The sequence below is a fragment of the Lasioglossum baleicum genome, unplaced genomic scaffold (assembly GCF_051020765.1).
Source record: "Lasioglossum baleicum unplaced genomic scaffold, iyLasBale1 scaffold0107, whole genome shotgun sequence".
NCBI classification, from domain to species: Eukaryota; Metazoa; Arthropoda; class Insecta; order Hymenoptera; family Halictidae; genus Lasioglossum; species Lasioglossum baleicum.
This window is the reverse complement of record NW_027469167.1, coordinates 115,971-132,032: the sequence shown is the minus strand read 5'-3', so window position 1 is coordinate 132,032 and position 16,062 is coordinate 115,971. Positions and strand designations below refer to the sequence as shown.

Sequence of the window (16,062 nt, the reverse complement as noted above, 5' to 3'; positions counted from 1 at the left end):
TGTTCGCCCGTGTGTGGTGACTTGTTTTGCTGCTTCCGGCGCCGGATTTGTTCGTTGGCCATCCTTTTATTCGGTATTTGATCCTTCGGCACCTTTTCGGACTCGTACGCTTTCTTTATGATCGATAATTGCCTGAAACGTCGTACTCCGTACGCACAACAGATGGCATTAGTACGGTGCACGAAATCGGAAGATTTTCCTCTCGGAGTGCTCTTATGGCCTGCGGGTGGCTTACGTAACCGAAAAAGGTCGGTCCGGTCCACACGTAATTCGGCTGTTTGACCGAGTTCAAACGGCGAAGTGACGTCGCACGCTTGCAACGTCACAAGTCTTACAATGATAGGTATAAGAATTTCTGGATAAATCTTTGACTTGAATCAAATCGGAAGTCTGTATAGACAAAAAATAAGAGATTTCGATACCAAACTTAAGGGGCTGTTCCAGAATTGTAAGGGTCAACTAACGCCAGTAAAGATTTGGCGAAATTTCAAAGTTTTAAATTTGGAAGAACTTTTGGGACAGCCGCTAGCGGTAGTCCCATAAATTCGACGTAAATTTAAAAAACACACAAACGGAGGTGTACTAGCCTAGGAAAACCGAGCCGTCTAGAATTTAGGTATTTTTTCAATTTTATCGCAAAATTCAGGTGAATTAGGGTGTTAAAATAGAAAACTGCGGAAAAGAGAGTAGGAGAATATTGTAAGGCAAGAGAGAGCTAAATTGTGGTATAAGTTATAGGACATAAATTATGAAATTTGAATTTTGAATTTAATAAATAAGTACAACTTTTCGAAAGGTTAGGTTAGGTTAGGTCAGGTCAGGTTAGGTTGGGGACCTAGGGATATGGGGCTCTCCAATGGTGACTCTGATCTATTGGAGGGTATGACTACAGGGGTGGTGTTCCATATCCTAAACCCTCTTGCTCCACCTCCACGTGGTGGTCCCTGGGGCACACTGCGGTGTGTGCTAACGGAGCGAGGGGTTACACAGGCACTCCCCGCTCTTTACTGCGTGCTTCTCACGCAGAAGGGCAGTGCCGGTGTACTGAGTGAATGTGTATGTATACATGTGTGTGTGTGTGGGCTGTGGCCGACTCACGGTGGATATTCCTCGTAGACTAAACAAGGGAGGAGTAGTAGCCTCCCGACCGGGGCTGAGGGATATGTCTGTACCTGACCTCTGTGCGTGGTAACACGTGCATGTTCAATGTGGGAAAACCGCTACCCTCAGCTGTCTGGAGCCTATGCGGGGGTTGAAGTCGTGAGATCGGGCGCAGGGATGGAGGATTACCTGGCCAGTATTTTCTCATACCCTGAGCGCTGGGGGGGTAAACCAGCGCACCGTCTAGCCTGAGGTTGGGGGAAAATCCGGTTCGGGCCCGGTGCCTCCCTTCGATAGGGGTGACGATAAACCTTTAACATAAGAATGGCGCGGGCCTATCCCGTTTAACCTTCAATTAGAGTCATTAAAAACACATTGATAGGCTTGGCCAGCTGACAAGTCGCCTCTCGACTTCGATGTGATTAACTAGGGCAAAACTCCGGCGGGGATAGTATCCCTACTGCGGTAGGGATCCCATGATGGGCGAACCGTCGTCAACTTTATAACTTACTAGCCATGGCAGGCATTTCTGAAAAAAATAAAATTATAAATGATCAAAAAACCCCAAAAAAAAATGAAGATGAAGAGATAGAAGAAGCAAGCTCTATGGACAAAATATACGAAATATCGGACACGACCTACATTGATACAACCGATATAGGCATAGACACTGGCATAAGACCGATCTCGTCTATGCCTACCACGTCCACCCCCTACAAGCAAACAACAGAAGACTGTTTCACACCTTTCACTCCTAAAAAGGCGCTTGCTAGGAGCCCAATAAGCTCCACAATTATGGCTGTTCCTGAGGTCAGAGAAATTGGACACAACACACAACCTACCAATATAGGTAGACAACGATCACGCTCTGATTCAGATCTTATTGAAGTGGTAGATGAGATGGAGCTTCTTGACTTCGATTTCGAGCACGAATCTCAATCCCCAGAGCAGCAAAGGAAAAGAAAAAGGACTACTAACAGAACTGAGACTACGACTAACAGCAATATTAATGCAAATGTTAAGACTCTAGCAGAAGCTTTAAAAGACCTTTCAGGCCTGGTCAAAGGACGAGAAGGTATTAAACTAGAAGTCAAATCAGCAATAACTAGGACAATAAAAATCTTTAATGGGATGCAACGAGCTATAAAAAATTCGTACTCTAGAGACCACTCTGTCAATAGACGAAACTTTCCCTCCGAGGATACACATAGTGGCAGAAAACCTAATAAGACTGATGATGCACTTAGAACACAGTTAAACCCTGCAGAACCACTTAAGAAGATCACTGAGACACGGACAATCGGAACACAGACGGGAAACCCCGATGAGCTGGATCCAGATGAGATGGAGACCTGGAAAGGCAAAGAAATTACATACGATAATTTCTGCACCTTACAAGACAGAAGTTGGAGTAACTTAATCTACCAGAGAACCTCAATTAGTAATGCTAATATACTTAGCATAAGAGAGTCTGATATAGCTTGCTTTGTCCCTGTTGACTTCGCGGTCGACAAAGGCCCCAGCAAGGCTATCCTAGATAAATATCAAGGACAGGAAGATATGAAGGAACAAGACCTTTCCCTAGGCTCGGTCTCATATCTGGTTGTAGCTACATGCCTGTCTGGCAGGAAAGGCAGGACTGGTCCAAAGATCCTGGACGAAAAATACGTTTATCATTTGATTGACAGAGAGCACGACGAGAGTCCTAGTAATCTGGAGACAATATATAACGCTATAAAAGAATTAAAAAACATCACACAAGAAAATGCCAGACAAAGAGTAGCAATTAGTCACGATCGAATAGACCCTATTATACTGAGAAAGATGGTGGAGGCCATCTTTTTCAATACAAATATTGAAATCAGCATCCATAGTAACCACTATAGAGGAGAGTACAAAAAATCTCAAACTGGTACCGAAACGGTCCTGGTCAACAATGGCACGAGATCTTATGCCGAGACCCTAAAGGCCCTTAAGAACAATATAAATATCGACAAGGAGGGTTTCTCCATTGCCGGAGTGAAATCAAATAAAAAAGGCGAAGTAATGGTCTCAATCAAAGGTGACACGGCTAAAGCCTCCATCTTTAGCTCGCTCATAAACACAAGAATTGCGGGAGCTAAATCTACGGTGTTTGGCACCTCTAAGAAAGTCCTACACCTTAAACAGCTGGACGGAGACGCCACAGCCGACGATATTAATAAGGCTATTATAAAACACTTACCTGGAACATCAGCTGATAGCATCTTAGTCAAGGCACTGCGACCTGCATACGCAGGTAGACAAAATGCAACGGTCATCGCACCCGCTGCAGTGGCTGACCAACTCCTATCCAGTCGGTCCCTTCGAGTGGGCTGGGGGATATGTAGAATAGTAGAACGCGAAGACATTTTACAATGTTTTAAATGTAGAGAGTATGGCCATACTACCAAGTCATGTCAGGGGGTCGACAGATCAAAGCTGTGTCGCCGTTGCGGCAGTGACGAACACCAGGTCTCCCAGTGTAACAACGCGGAGAAATGCATCTTATGTCAGGACGATGGCCATCGAGACGGTAGCCTGAAGTGCCCGATATACAGGAAGGCTCTGGAGACAGCTAGAATGAACAAAAAAACCAGAGAATCAATGGCTAGGAAAATCCTTCCGTCGGACAACAACTTACCTGCAGATAAACGACCTAACATATAATCACTATTATTTATACGAATCTATTTACTGTTTACTTCTGGTCTATTATACTTACCTGTCTATTTAATTTAGTTAGTTATCTATTGATACTTACCTACCTTTATTTATTGATATTCTATACTTACCTGTACCTATCGTCTTTACTTACCTGGATTTCTGTGTTATACCTGTTCCTATACTCACCTGTACCTATACTTACCAGTATTTATACCTATTTACTGATATTCTATACTTACCAGTACCTATTGTCCATACTTACCTTTCCTATACATACTTATTTATACCTACATCTACATACCTGTTTCTATCGATATTATTTATCGATTTCATTTTTTACCTGATTTTACCGATATTTTATACCTACCTTTATCCACTGATATTTATTTATACTTACCTGTATTTACTGATTATCTCCTTAATAGAAATTTTACACGTATAGCAAATGATGCCACCTTTAACAAACAATAAGGACAGCAAGAAATTTAAGATCCTACAGATTAATTTAAACCATTGCAGGATGGCTCAGGACCTGATCGCACATGCCGCAACTCAATACGAAGCCGACATCGTTATTATTGCCGAACCATGGTCACCTCTCTCCAGCTGGTTTAACGACGGGCACAAAAATTCTTCAATCTGGATCCCTCAAGGCACTCAAGGCGTGTTTAATAATATTAGAAGTATATACACCGGTAAGGGCATTGTGGCAGTTCAACTGGACACCTACATCGTCACGGCCTGCTACTTTTCTCCAAATATAACAACAGAGGCCTACGAGGATAGAATCTCAGAGCTGGAAAGATTCCTGGGAACAGTTGACGTAAGTAGATGCATCATCGCTGGTGATTTTAATGCAAAATCCCCTGCATGGGGCTCTGTGTCACTGGACACTCATGGAGGTATAATCATGGAGCTTTGCAATAGCTCAGAACTGATCCCTACCATCAGCCAAGGTACTTTCACATTTGAACGAAATGGCAGTAAGTCTCTGATCGATTTTATGATGTGCGGCAAGTACATGTCGGAATGCATAAACACTAGCCATATTCTGGACGAATTTACAGCTTCCGACCACCGTTACCTACTACACGAATTCTGTATGCAGGAACCTAAAAAGGCTAAACACTATACAGCGAAAAGGAAACTAAATACAAAGGAGTTCACCGAGATGTATAACCACATATCTGAAATAGCAGACCCGCTAAACATTGCCACCATTGATGACGTTGATGCATATATTCTACTTCTAGAAGAAATCTTCGAATCTACCAGCTATGACCCACACACATCTACGGGGAAAAGAAAAGAAGTATGGTGGTGGAATAAGGATATATACTCGCTTAGAAAGGCCGCTATTGCCTCACGACGAACTGTACAGAGAGCTCGAGCCAAAGACAAACCAACGGAAGAAATAGAGGAATGTCTTATCAAGCACAAAGAAGACAAGAAACAATTAAAACACGCAATCGCGAAATCGAAGAAAGATGCCTGGACTACCCTCATCGATGGAATCGAATCTGATATCTGGGGGAAACCTTATAAATGGGTAATGGGTACGGTGAAAGGTAGGCCCCCGCCTACAGTGCTATCCGACGAAGAAATGAAAAACACCATAGACTCTCTGTTTCAAACGTTCCCTGACCCGAGTACGCCGAACGCTATCGTTATAAACAACGCAACCGATGACCCGTTTACGGATACAGAAATACTAGAGGCTATAAAGTCGGTCAAGAAGAAGGCTCCTGGACTGGACGGCTTACCATCAGACCTGGCTAACCTATTAGGAAATATTGCAGCACCGCACTTAACTCATTTGGTCAACGTGTGTTACAATCTAGGCTACTTTCCCAAACCCTGGAAAAAAGGTAGATTGGTATTGATTCCAAAAAAACCGGGTCCGGATGGCCAGGTCGGGTGGAGGCCTTTGACCATCTTGTCGAACATAGCGAAAATACTCGAGCACTGCCTTAAAAACAGACTGTCTGACAAGATCAAATTCGAACACAATCAATACGGCTTTAGCCGTGGCAAAAGTACCATCCACGCGATCGCGGAGGTGGTTAAACGATGGGATGCGGCAAAACGAAGGCTACATCACTGCGCCATGGTTGCGCTCGATGTGCGTAACGCATTTAATACCATCAAATGGCAAAAACTAATTGAGGCACTGGCAGGCCGTAACCTTCCTGGAAAACTGTATAACATCCTAAAGAACTATCTTGAAGATAGATATGTGGTATATACGGATAGCCTGGGCCACGTAAATGAAATAAATATTTACGCAGGAGTTCCCCAGGGATCTGTCCTAGCCCCGATTTTATGGAACATTTTCTATGATGGTCTATTAAAATTAGCCCTCCCCAGAGGAGCATACTTATATGGTTTCGCCGACGATGTGGCGCTGATTATTACAGCCAAGGAGGCTGAAGATCTATCAAGGACAGCTACTGATGCCCTATCGATAATCTGTCGATGGTTCGAGTCGAACCACCTGACCCTGGCTCAGGAAAAAACGGAGCTGCTCCTACTTACGGGAAGGAAATCCACACGAGGAATAAACATAAGAATCAATAACACTACCCTTACTCCACAGAAAGAAATTAGATATCTTGGACTTACTCTAGAGGGTAATCAATTCTATACGAGTCATTTAAATTACACAACCACCAAAGCAGCTAAAGTGGCAGGAGCCCTAATAAGAATTATGCCGAATATCGGTGGAAGCTCTTATCACTCCCGGTTATTATACTACAGAGTAGTTGAATCGGTAGTATTATACGCCGCCCCCATCTGGGCAATAGTTGCAAGTCGGGTGACCAAGGCAAGAATTATTAACCGGATACAGAAAATGGCTTTGACGAGAGTTATAAGAGCCTATAGAACTACGTCCCTAGAAGCCCTTTGTGTGCTTTCGGGCATACCCCCTCTTACCCTTCTGGCAGAGGAGAGGCGACGCATTCTCTACAGAACACTCAACATAGATAGAACCTATGAAGACCAATATAGGATCAAACTAAACGAGATCAAACAAGAGGAAAGACTTCTTACTCTTAGGCTGTGGCAAGAACGGTGGGACAATGCATGCCATGGTCGGAAAACTTACGCCCTCATCCCCCACATAGACACTTGGCTAGGTTGGGGACCACAAGTTTTAGATTTCCACCTAACGCAGTTTCTGACAGGGCATGGCTGCTTCTCCGACTACCTCATGAGGATAGGCAAACGAAGAAACAATATATGTATAGCCTGTATGAATATGGTGGACAGCCCTATCCACACACTATTGGAGTGCCCATCCTGGGACGAACTAAGATCAACACTCATAAGTGAGATAGGCCCCTTAAGTTGGAATGATCTGATAACCGATCTAAATAACCCTAGCAAGATGCCCAAAATAAGAGGATTTATAAAGGCTATAATGGTAAATAAGGAAGAAAAGGAACGCCTAGCAGAACAGGAAGAACGTATACTCAGACGTGCACAAGTGAATACAAGAGCAACACTTTCCATTTAATTTGTAAATAATTTGTTTTTAAACCTTTTTTTTTATTATTATTGTTTTAATAATGTCCGTGTTATACAGTCTGTATGTACAGAGTAAAATAGTGAAATTAGAGTAATATCTGACGAAGGGCTTCATCATTCCGTGCAGTAATGCCGAACAGGCGGTTTCCGCGTTATGATGGACCCCTTTTTTTTCCCAGGTTAAGCTAGTAGGATTAGAGGGGGAGGGGTTTTTAGGGGGTATAAGAACTGAGTCCCTCACGACGTGCGTAAGGCATTTTCCCCTCCTCGTTAAAAAAAAAAAAAAAAAAAAAAGGTCAGGTTAGGTTAGGTTAGGTTAGGTTAGGTTAGGTTAGGTTGGGGTCTGAGGGATACGGGGTTCTCCAATGATGACTCGAAATCATTGGAGGATATGACTGCAGTGGCGGTGGTCCGTACCCTAAAATCCTCTCGCTCCACCTCCTCGTGGTGGACCCTGGGACACACTGCGGTGTGTGCTAACGGAGCGAGTGGTCGGAACTGGGCCGCAAGATGTCGGCCCAGGTCCGTAGACCGCAAACCGGAAGGTTCCGGAGCGGGGGGGCTTGCCTTTACCGGCCGGCCCTGCGAGGAGGAGAAACCTCTTTAAAAAAGTCCTTAACTCCAAGTTTCGGCATGCGGCGAAGGAGACTACTCCCGGGAACGCGGAGCGCCGGGAGTGGGTCTGGTGGGTGCACCGGACCAATAGCATGCCACCTCCGGGGTACCAGCCCGCCCCTCGGAGTATTTTGGGCCTCACCTGGTAAGGCGGCTCTACCAGGTGCGACCGTGTTTTCCGACCACTCTCGTGGGATTCATATGGATGACTATAAAGAAAAAACTAAAAACAAAAATAATAAAAAATCACCAAAAAAAAATCTTGAAGTCGCAGGAGCAACTAATGTGGAGCACAGCGTGCTGGAGATCTCCGACACCATCCAGGAAGGAGAACTCATCACGGCGGAGACTCGGACAGAGATGGAGGAAAAAAAGGCCACTTTTTTCACTTCCACCCCCTTCAAGTTGGTAGAAGAAAACCCTACGAGTGCTTTTACCCCTAGTAGAGTACTCTCGAGAAGCCCTACTAACTCCAACATTGTGAGTAGCCTAGACAGACTCAGCAGGCAACGATCGAGCTCTGCCTCGGACGTCATCGAAGGGGTAGAAGAGATGGAAATGCTGCAGTTTGAATTCGAACACGAAACCGTCTCACCTGAGCAACAGAGGAAGAGGAAAAGAACCACGAATCTTCCTGAAGCTACCAACAACACTAGCGTCAATGCAAACGTCAAATTGCTGGCAGAGGCATTGAAAGACCTATCTTGCCTGGTTAAAGGTCGGGACGGGATTAGACTGGAGGTCAAGTCTGCGATAACTAAGACGATAAAAACCTTCAATGAGATGCAGCGATCGATTAAAAGCTCGGCTTCAAGAGACCACTCGGTTAACAGACGTAGACCGCCTGCGGAGGAACCTCAAAAAAAAATGGACATAACTCCTACCCAGAGCTCTAAGCAGGACAACAAGACCCCGGAGACTCGTACTATCGGTACGCAAACCGGTAACCCAGACGAGATTGACATTGACGAATTAGAAAGATGGAAAGACAAAGATATAAATTATGAAAACTTCTGCGCACTTCAGGAAAGAAGATGGAATAAGTCAGCTTTCCAACGTACGTGCATGAGTAATGGAAACATGCTGCATGCAAAAGACACTGACGTAGCATGCTTTGTACCGGCTGACTTCGACGTGGACAAAGGATACAGTAAGGCAATTCTGGAGAAACACCAAGGACTAGAGGAAATGAGAGAACAACACCCTAGTTTGGGCTCTGTGGTATACTTAGTTGTAGCCGCCTGCCTGCCCGGTAAGAAAGGAACTGCGGGCTCCAAGGTACTGGGAGAGAAGTTCTTCTACCATTTGATCGATAGAGATAAGAATGGAAGTCCCACAAACCTGGAGACCATCTTCAAAGCTCTGAAAGAGCTAAAGGATATCTCCTTAGAAAATGGTAGATCAAAGATCGCTATAACTCACGATACGACAGACCCGTATACTCTAAGGAAGATGGTAGAGATCTTGTATATAAACACGGACATCGAAATCACCATATATAGTGATAAATACAGAAAAGACGTAAAAAAACCTCCCGGATTTGGAACGGTGCTGATTGAAACTGGCTCTAAGACCTTTGCCGAAACACTGAAGACCCTTAAAAAGGAGATCAACATCGACAAAGAAGGGTATACCATATCAGGCGTGAGGTCGAGCAGAAATGGGCACGTGTTAGTCGACATCAAAGGGGACGCATCCAAGGCTACCAGTTTTAGTAGACTTGTGAACTCCAAAATTTCGGGGGCCAAAGCCACGACGGGACCCAGGGCAAGAAACAAGGTACTTCACTTGAAGCAATTAGAAGGCGACGTCACTATCGAGGAGATTAAGGAGGCTATAGTGGCAGCCCTACCGGAGACCTCCATTGAGGGTATATCGGTGAAAGCTCTTCGCCCAGCCTTCGCAGGCAGGCAAAATGCCACCCTTATCCTGCCAACGGTAACAGCGGAAAAACTGTTAGAAAAACGCTCTTTACGCGTCGGCTGGGGTTTCTGCAGAGTGGTCGAGAGAGAAGAGGTCACCCTATGTTTCCGCTGCCGGGAATTTGGGCACATATCTAAAAATTGCCAGGGACCTGACAGGTCGAAACTGTGCAGAAGATGCGGAGGAGAGGGACACAATGCCACAGAATGCAGCAACCCCGAAAAGTGTATGGTGTGTTCGACAGAAGGACACAGGGACGGTAGCCTTAAATGCCCTGCCTACCGTAGGGCTCTTGAACTACGTCGGAGAGCTACAATGAGAGACAGAGATCCTGATAAAGGAAATAATAACAAAGAGAGACACACTGTGAACATACAACCAGGTCACGTACAACAAACAGGACAAGCACAACAAACAGAACAAACACAACAAACAGGACAAACACAACAAATCGAATAGTAAACTACAAACTTATATACCTACCCATCTAATACTTACCGAAATAAATGGAAATGCAAGGCGCAACTTCCACACCTGAAATAAACCATATTAAAATATTACAAATCAACCTAAATCACTGTAAGAACGCACAGGAACTACTCACCCAGTCAGCTATGCAATATGCGATAGACGTCGTACTCATCTCCGAGCCCTGGTCACCTCCATCATACTGGCATAATGATGGTCATAAATCCGCATCTATATGGTTACCACAACCTGGAAATAAACTTAATAGGGTTAAATGCCTCTTCAAATCGAAAGGGATTGTCGCCGTACAAATACAAGACCATACTTTCATCTCTTGCTACATCTCTCCAAATATAAGCTTGGTATCCTATACGGAAAGAATTTCAGAGTTAGAAAGGTTTTTAGACACTATAAACATAGATAAATGCATAATTGCTGGCGATTTCAATGCCAAGTCGACCGTATGGGGCTCAAGAATACTTGATGATCACGGCACGGTGGTAATGGAAATGTGCAATAATTTCGGACTGATTCCGAAAGTCAGTACAGGCTCGCACACGTTCGAAAGAAATGGTCACTATTCCACAATAGACATCCTACTATGCGGATCAACAGCATATAATGGTATCACTTCCAGCCAAATACTTGAAGACTACACGGCCTCCGATCATCGCTACCTGAAACATGTATTGTCTACGAACACAGCTAACACTGCCAACTTCGAGAGAAAGAAAAAATTCAAACTCGATGCTGATAGATTCTCCAAAACCTACCTTCAAATCACCAAGATTGCTGATCCCCTAAAAATTACATCAATAGAAGATATCGATGCATATATAGACATGATTACAGAAGTATTTGAATCCACCTCATACACACTACACCAAACCATTAGACGAAGGAAAGAGGTCTGGTGGTGGAATGCCGAAATTGCTGCTCTGAGAAAAGCGTCCATCAGCTCACGTCGATCGTTACAGAGAGCCCGCATCAAACTGAAGAAACACCCAGAAATATCCAATGAGGAGGTAGTCAGGAGTCTTAATAAACACAATAAAAATAAGAAGGCATTAAAACATGAGATAGCAAGAGCAAAAAGGAAATCGTGGACAACACTCATTGACGAAATAGATACTGACATCTGGGGAAGACCATACAAGGCCGTAATGGGAAGGGTGGCAGGTAAACCCCCGCCTAGTATTCCATCAGAAGAGGAGACCGAAGAGGTAATAAAAACCCTCTTTCAAACGTCACCCGAGCCAAACCAGACCAACCCTAACTCCGACGGGACAGACACTGCCTATGACGCTTCTGACCGTCCTTTCGCGGAAGCAGAGGTACTAAAGGCGATGAAGTCGGTGAAGAAGAAAGCGCCCGGCATAGACGACATTCCTTCTGAACTGGTGCAACTTCTCTCTAAAATAGCACTGCCTCACGTCACGCAGGTAATAAACACGTGTACAACCTGGGATATTTCCCAACACCCTGGAAGAAAGGACGTCTGGTTCTTATACCGAAGAAACCCGGGCCAGATGGACGTACGGGAGTGAGACCACTCTCGATTCTTTCTAATATGGCTAAGATATTAGAACATTGTCTCAAAGCAAGACTCCTTGAAACCATAAGTTACGAACCGAACCAGTATGGTTTTAAACGCGGCAAATGCATGGTCCACGCCATGCACGAGATCATAAAACGGTGGGACATGGCCAAAAATAAAACACACTACTGCGTACTAATTACCCTGGATGTTAAGAACGCATTTAACACAATAAAGTGGCACAATGTCATAAGGGCACTTAAAAAAAGAAAGCTACCGAGTAGACTCCTTAACATTCTGAAGAGCTATTTAGAAGACAGAAGAATTATTTACACTAAAGGTAACGGGCAAAACTGTGAAATCAGTTTTTATGCGGGAGTACCTCAGGGCTCGGTGCTTGCACCTATGCTCTGGAACCTGCAATACGACGATCTATTAAAAATGTTGCTCCCCAGAGGTGCTTATCTGTACGGTTATGCAGACGATGTCGCGCTGACTGTCACTGCCTCCACAGCAGAAGACCTATCCAGAATTGCTACGGAGGCTCTAGCAAAGATTAATAACTGGTTCCGAGTCAACCAACTTACACTTGCGCATGAAAAAACAGAAACGGTCTTATTGACAGGCAGAAAAGTGAGAAGAGGTATCGACATCAGACTCGGGAACTCAACTCTCGAGCTCAAAAAATCCACAAAATATCTGGGATTAATAATGGAGGGTAATCAGAACTTCACGGGTCACCTGAACTATGTCACAGAGAAGGCATCCAAGGTTGCAGGTGCATTAAACGGAATTATGCCCAATATCGGAAGTGGCTCATTCCTCTCACGGGTACTATATTACAGGGTAATAGAGTCCATCGTTCTATATGCGGCACCTATCTGGGCTAAATCAGCGAACAAAACTACCAAAGCCAAGACTCTGAACAGGATTCAGAAAATGTCACTGTCCAGAGTGATACGGGCATACAGGACGACTTCCCTGGATGCGTTGTGCGTACTGTCGGGTCTCCCCCCTCTCACATTGCTGGCAGAAGAGAGACGCCGCATTTTTGCTAGACAAGCTGAGATGGGCAATATCTCAGGGATAAACAATAAGAAAGAATGTGATAAAATCAAGGAAGAGGAAAGGGATACCACCCTGGAACTTTGGCAGACGCGCTGGAACGATGCCACACATGGACGACAAACATACAGCTTAATCCCGAAGATAGGGGAATGGATTAACTGGGGCCCTAATATCTTAGACTTCCACCTCACCCAGGTCCTAACAGGGCATGGGTGTTTCGCGGACTATCTCCATAAAATCGGAAAACGAAACGATTCAAATTGCATAATGTGCAAACAGAACCCTGACAGCCCCGAGCACACTGTGACGGAATGCCCAGCATGGAACTCCGAGAGGGAAGAACTGGTAGGCGAAAATGGTCAGTTGGAATGGAAAGAGATAGCTACGTGGCTAAAGGATCCCAGCAAGATGTCGAAATTGAGATTCTACATCAACAAGATAATGACGAAGAAAGAAGAGACGGAAAGAGAATTGCAGAACGAAGAGAGAAGAATAGCTAGACTAACGAGAGCTAGATAATGGCAACGATTGGACACCTACAGCAGCCCATACCCGTGTAGTAATGCTGTATAAGCGGTTCCGCGGGGAAGGGGTCTTTCCGTAGGGTTGTTAGACTGTGATTAGATAGAGGAGGAGGGGTTTTTAGGGGGTACACAACATCGGAGTCCCTCACTACGTACGCAAAGTATTTTCCCCTCCTCGTTAATAAAAAAAAAAAAAAAAAAAAAGGTTAGGTTAGGTTAGGTTAGGTTAGGTTAGGTTAGGTTAGGTTAGGTTAGGTTAGGTTAGGTTAGCCAGAGCGGTTTTAGCAGTTGAGGTAGAACAGCAATTGCGAAAATAGCGACCTTGAGTTATTCCGTTAGGATAGCTGGAGTATAGTGAGAATCGGGCGAACAGCGTTCGGTTTATTAGTGCAAGGTGTTAATTCCGAAGCTGGAGAGCGGCGAGTGGCGGACGGACGAGCGGGCACGCGACAACGAGGAGCCAATAAGGGATAGAAAAGGGATTTAACATCTGAGCATAGCTCGTCGGGTTCACCCTCCCTTTGGGAACAAAGCAAGGGTTGAGAACGTCGAGCAGGCTCCTCTTTTTTTTTTAAACTTACCTGCTCTCCACCCAGCTTTGGACACAAAGCTTGGTGTTGTGGAAGGGTTTCGGTGAGCTCCTCGGTGGCGCGTGGGCGTACGGCGGCGGTCTAGGGTGCTGTTGCTCTCGGGCTGCGGAAGAAGCCTGCAGTAGGATCCTAGGATAAAGAGTTAATTAGTGCGTTACTGTGATAGTGAGTGAACACTCAAACAGGGTAACAGAGTGTACGCAGCCTCACGCTCTGACCAGAAGCCAGGGTCACGCACGGACACAAACCGTGTAGGGAGGCGCTGGGAGGCGCGAAGGGTGAGCCTGCGTGCACACTGGTGTTAGAAAAACCGCCCGGGACTGTTCTAGTGTGTTCTAGTGTATTTTTGAAGAGCTAGGGTTGAGCCAGGACAGTAATAATAAATAGAATTACTCGATTGGCCGAGATAGGCGTGATAGTGCAGTGCGAAACAAACTTTGGAAAACTTCGCGAAAAATTCAAATCTAAAGTCCGTGTAAAGTCTGCGACGTTGTCCCTTTTTCGAACGGTTTTATGGCCGACGAAAAACGGTCAACCCCGAGATTTTATAGGCTCTGAGACCGGGCCGTGCGCGGCCGTGCGGACACGGTCCTCTCGGTGCAAAGGCGGAACTCGGTGGAGGCTTGAACGAACAACGCGACGATAGTTCGGGCGCCAGGTATTTAGAAAATACCACGCGAAACACGATGGTGACCTCGAACTCGGGGAAGCCGAGTCCGAGAGTCAAGCCTCCACGAAACGCGGTCTGAAATAATGACGCGAACGGCCAGATGATTCGAGCGCAGGAGATAACGGGGACAGCCCTCACGGCAGGACGGATCTCGCAGGTGAAGAATCAACAAACGGAATTGGCTCTTAATCTTTAATGGTCACGAAAGTAAAAGATACAGGTGAGCGGCCACGAGGCCGCGAACCGGGAGCCCGCGCTCCTTGTACACTTTAGCGGAAGATGATCGTTCGCTGAGCGCGTTAGTCTATCGTGATTCTATCGCGGACGTACGATGCTACGGTACAATATTCGATTTGTTCGTCGATACAAGATTCCGCGAGGCGCGGATGAACGGCGCAATTCCTACGACTGTCGCGAGAGTCCGAGACGAAGCGAAATTGCCGACGTGCGATGGATAATCCACGGCCGTACGCGGGATTCGAGGCGCGTAGACCGCCGCGGTTCACGCGTAATTCCGCCTACGCTTCTACCGTCGCCGACTATCCGAACCGAAGACTATTCGAGACTTATTCGATACCGACACAACTCCCGAGGAAGACTTCCGATTTACGAAATTAAGGGGAATTCTTGTCGCGAAGGCTCACAGCGTCCTTGAGGAGGACGCGAGCGAAGGCTCGAGGCGCCCTGCGCCTCGGCTCTTACGAAATCTCCGAGGACGAGACGAACACGTGTCGTCCTCGCGCGAATAACACGAGCCACCACGATTAACGAATCGAGGAATCACAGAATCGGCTTACCGTTGACGATATTTACGCTGGCCGCTACCGATGGACGTCGTAGGCCTCGCTGAAGGTTGCCCCTCGACCGAAATTCCGAGCTGGATCCGGAAAAGCCACCCGCGACGCGAAACTAAGCGGTATTCGGTAGTTGCAAGGACGAGATTATTTGAAGCGAAACGCGACTATACTCGATGAGCCTCTGTGCGACAGTGGTTCCTCGATCCGCATCGACGGAACGCATCGATCCTGGTTCCCCCCACTCCGAGCGTATTGCCGAATTTTCCGATAGGTGCCGTACGCAACGCAACTAGGTTGTCGCAGGATCGCAACTACGAAAAAGTCCTAGGGCCCCAGACTTTACGCGACCACTTAATTTACCGCGACCTTTGAATTCCCGCTCGCCCTCGGCGAGCGGTTCGCATAATCCTCGGCAGCCAATTCGACACACCACCCACGCTGAGATCCTAGTTGAGCGGGATGAGACGGCGGCGGGACTCGGGCATGCTGTTGTTCGCTATAGGATCTCTTCGTCCCACGACGGCGCCTCCGGGTTTGTTCGCCCGTGTGTGGTGAC

General features: G+C 46.0%; 1 protein-coding gene across 1 annotated transcript; it reads left to right on the top strand.

The window, feature by feature from the left end:
* The first annotated feature begins 10,364 nt into the window (after nt 1-10,364).
* On the top strand, nt 10,365-11,867 carry LOC143219942 (uncharacterized). Its single transcript, XM_076445730.1, has one exon. It carries the CDS (start codon nt 10,365-10,367, stop codon nt 11,865-11,867), a length of 1,503 nt encoding a protein of 500 aa, XP_076301845.1.
* Nucleotides 11,868-16,062: the final 4,195 nt, after the last annotated feature.

Bases quoted from the DNA above. Each gene is read 5' to 3' on its own strand.
- LOC143219942 (XM_076445730.1), top strand. From the start codon at position 10,365: ATGCAAGGCGCAACTTCCACACCTGAAATAAACCATATTAAAATATTA.